Source organism: Rhamphochromis longiceps, linkage group LG15 (genome assembly GCF_057381845.1).
Source record: "Rhamphochromis longiceps isolate RC_006_pf linkage group LG15, R_longiceps_female_GT1.1, whole genome shotgun sequence".
Classification (NCBI taxonomy): Eukaryota; Metazoa; Chordata; class Actinopteri; order Cichliformes; family Cichlidae; genus Rhamphochromis; species Rhamphochromis longiceps.
Window position 1 is genome coordinate 28156832 of NC_140571.1, and position 3851 is coordinate 28160682.

Genomic DNA, 3851 nt, shown 5'->3' on the forward strand with positions numbered 1-3851 from the left:
AAAGAGCACTGAGATTGCGCAGCCAGATGATGCGAGAGCGGCATCTTCAGCTGCTCTCCAACTAGCGTTTCCTGTTTCTCCGTCAGCGTGAGCCCGACTGACTCAGGGTGCTGTTTTAATGACACACAGTGTCTGTCTGTGAGGCGTTAATAATTATAATTGACACTGTTATTTGTACTCAGACTGCTTGTACAAACCCAGATTTTATATATTCCATATATGGATGTAAAGACTGAACCTGCTGCAACAGCTTTCCTCTGACCTCAGTTAAAATGATTCAGAATTAAATTCATTAAGCATATTGATTTTAAACCAAATTTAACAAGATTTTGCTGCTGAGGGCAAATATTTATCATTATCATTATTAATTTCCCTGTTCCTTATTTAGTGGGTGTGGAGCTCTCTCAGGATGTTTGTTAAGGTCAAGCGTCAAAAACATTTTAAACAGCTCAAAAGTGTGTCACAGTTAACTTTACATTAACGGTCATATTGTAATAATACGTGAAGTTATTGAGTCCATCAGCAGAGTGAAAATGAACTTCAGTACTACTTAGTAAGATGAAATAGGTTTTTGCACATCAATGTTTACTAATGTGTCCTTCCTCCTGACACGTGATGATGTCACATGAAACACACACACTCGCGTTCACTCAGATTTCTGCTTTATTGATCGACATGCAGCATCAGGAGCCATGATCAAAGTCCGACATCAATAACTCTAAACACACGCTTCAGCTCCTCACGAGCAGCAGCATCCTCTCTGACGGCTTCAGTCACAAACCAAACAGGAATTGTCCGAATAAAAACTGCGTTACAGTTCCAGCTCGGCCCACCGCCACCCATGCACACGCAGGAAACATTCTCACCGTTAAAGTTAGGAACAAGAAGGCACCGCGACGACAAGGAGGGGCCAAGCAGCCCAACTGTGGTTCTTAAATGCCAGGGTCAGAGATCACGGTCTGTGATCCATGGTCAGAGGCAAGAGTGTTCTGGGGCAGGCTGAGGACAAAGGGCACCAGGTTGCCCCGGGCCCCGGCGGGGGCTGGTAGGACCTCGGGCAGGAAGCCGGTGTTCCAGATCTACTGGCGTTTAGATCAACTGGTGTTGGTTGAACAGATGTGTGGCAGTCTTGCGTTTCAGTAGCTCCTACCGACAAACCAGCAAAAAAAAGCCAAATGTGTCACCTGTGACACTTGTGAGGTTATCTCAAACACACTCCGTCAGTCTTGATGCTGTTGAACAACAAAATGTTTAAAAATGTGGCGAGTTTACCTGGTGATATCCTCGTGCGCGACGCGATCGCGAAAACAGCAAACAAGTAACACCACGCCGTTGTTGTTCACGGGACAGCAAGAGTAAACGATCGGGAGACTCTTGTCGTCGTTATCGTTCCCCTCGCACGGTTTATTTCTCCGAATTCAGCGTTTTTGCTTCACAACTACAGCGTGCAGTTTACTTTGTGCACTAACATGGAGTCGAGTCAACCAGCGCCACCTCTGGCCAAGTGCCACAGCCTACAGCCAGATCAACCTGTGACACACATCTGCACCACGTTTGAATTCGTGTCATGCACATTTGTACCTTTCAATTGTGTCTGTTTGTGCGTCATGCAAATAAACCTTTGGAAAGAATGAAATGATATCATATATTCCTTAGTGGCCTACATTTGTACAAAATTCCAAATTATATACACAAAGTCATAGAAATCACCACTCCAATTGGTCATCATGATTTTAATATTCTCTTTTTCCATAACAATGAAATACGCCTTGGACAAATATGACACATCAATATTTCATTGGTGTTGTCACATCACATCCTGTAAGCATCGTCTGTCTGTGTCTTTTCCCTGAAAATGAATATTTCCAGCCAATATAGGCAATTCATCAACATGGCTGGAGTTATATACAGTCTGTATAAGTGTGGTTAATCTAATGAAGATTTGTAAGGAGACGGCAGTTACTGTGAATTCACAGCAGTTACACAGTGATTAGTAATAAACAGCCAGTGAGAGTGAGTGGATATGACTGTTCCCACCACTAACACATGACCATAGGCCACTACTAGATTAACTTGTGACACATCTGCACCTGCTGCTATGATCACATTGAGTAGAGGCTGAGTGGCTGCACTTACCCCTGGTACATCCAAATCTACCCACAAACATGTTGAAAGATGCAATGCCAGCAATGTGGATTGTCAACACTAAAAACAATCGGTAAGCAAAGACAACAGGGATCAATTTTTTCTGTTTATTTAGCACCCACAACATTTGTAGTCGCCTTCTGCACAGGGGAAGTCCACACACACCGTGTGGTACCACTTTCCACAGAAGGTGCAATCTGCAAGATTGAATGAGATTGTCAGGGTCATTGTCTGACTGTTTATTACTAATCACCTGCTGTACATTCACAGTAACTGCCATCTCCTTATAAATGTTTATTAGATTGACCACACTTATGCAGACTGTATATCACAACCAACTCTAACATGTTTGTTTGCAGAGGGAAGACACAGGCAGACTATGCTAACGACATGTGATGTTACAACACTGGTGAAATATTAGTGTGTTCACGACATTTTTCGTATGGGCAAAAGTATTGATATCAGGATGGTGATTCTTATGTGTATGTCATTTGGCATTTTGTACAAATGTAGGCTGATAATAAATACATGATATCATTTCATTCATTTCAAAGGTTTATTTGCATGACGCACAAACAGACACAATTGAAAGGTACAAATGTGCATGACACGAATTCAAACGTGCTGCAGATGTGTGTCACAGGTTGATCTGGCTGTAGGCTGTGGCACTTGGCCAGAGGTGGCGCTGGTTGACTCGACTCCATGTTAGTGCACAAAGTAAACTGCACGCTGTAGTTGTGAAGCAAAAACGCTGAATTCGGAGAAATAAACCGTGCGAGGGGAACGATAACGACGACAAGAGTCTCCCGATCGTTTACTCTTGCTGTCCTGTGAACAACAACGGCGTGGTGTTACTTGTTTGCTGTTTTCGCGATCGCGTCGCGCGTGAGGATATCACCAGGTAAACTCGCCACATTTTTAAACATTTTGTTGTTCAACAGCATCAAGACTGACGGAGTGTGTTTGAGACAACCTCACAAGTGTCACAGGTGACACATTTGGCGTTTTTTTGCTGGTTTGTCGGTAGCAGCTCCTGAAACGCAAGACTGCCACACATCTGTTCGACCAACGCCAGTTGATCTAAACGCCAGTAGATCTGGAACACCGGCCCCCTCCTCGCCGACGTGGAACTGCAGCGTGCGGCTGCGGTTGACGCAGTAGATCCGGTCACCGAGCACAGCGCAGCGGAATGGCAGTGCGTTCTGCAGCGGAAAGGTGGCGGCCTCGAGCCACACCTTCACCACTGTGCTGTACCTGTGCACGCTGACCTCGGCACGTTCGCGGTCCACGTCAAAGCGGTAAATGAGGCCGCGGTGCGCGACCATGTCAGCGGAGCGGCGGCGGCTCTCGTTGAATGGGCACTCCTCCCACTCATCGCGGCGGGGGTCGTAGCGCAGCAGGCGGTAGAAGAGCGACCCCCCCGAAACAAACAGCTGACCATCGCACGCCGTGGCCTCGTGCGCCACCGCGAACGAGCCTTTGGGCAGTGGCGCCACATGGCTCCATCTGTCTGCCGCATGCAGCACCTCCAGGTAGTGCGCGCTCATGTAGCTGTACACGCGCTCCTGCTCATCCTCTGCGCGGTCCCGCTTTGCTCTCCTCAGAAGCTCGTGGCAGTCCTGCACGCTGATCCGCGTTCCCTCGGAGGCTGAGCAGGGCTCGCAGCGCGTGCCCGCGGCCGTGTTCAGGTCCTGATTCCGGTCCAT

General features: G+C 47.1%; 1 protein-coding gene across 1 annotated transcript; it reads right to left on the minus strand.

The window, feature by feature from the left end:
- Positions 1-674: 674 nt before the first annotated feature.
- LOC146652851 (kelch repeat and BTB domain-containing protein 11-like) lies at positions 675-3851 on the minus strand. Its single transcript, XM_085382239.1, has 2 exons — positions 3249-3851; positions 675-1079 (listed from the first exon to the last, which is right to left on the minus strand). Exons 1-2 carry the CDS (start codon positions 3849-3851, stop codon positions 933-935), a joined length of 750 nt encoding a protein of 249 aa, XP_085238365.1. The 3' UTR covers positions 675-932.

Coding starts and splice junctions, on each gene's coding strand:
- LOC146652851 (XM_085382239.1), bottom strand. CDS start 3,851: ATGGACCGGAATCAGGACCTGAACACGGCCGCGGGCACGCGCTGCGAG. Junction 1,080..3,248: donor TCGGCGAGGAGGGGGCCGGT/GTTCCAGATCTA, acceptor AAACGCCAGTAG/ATCTGGAACACCGGCTTCCT.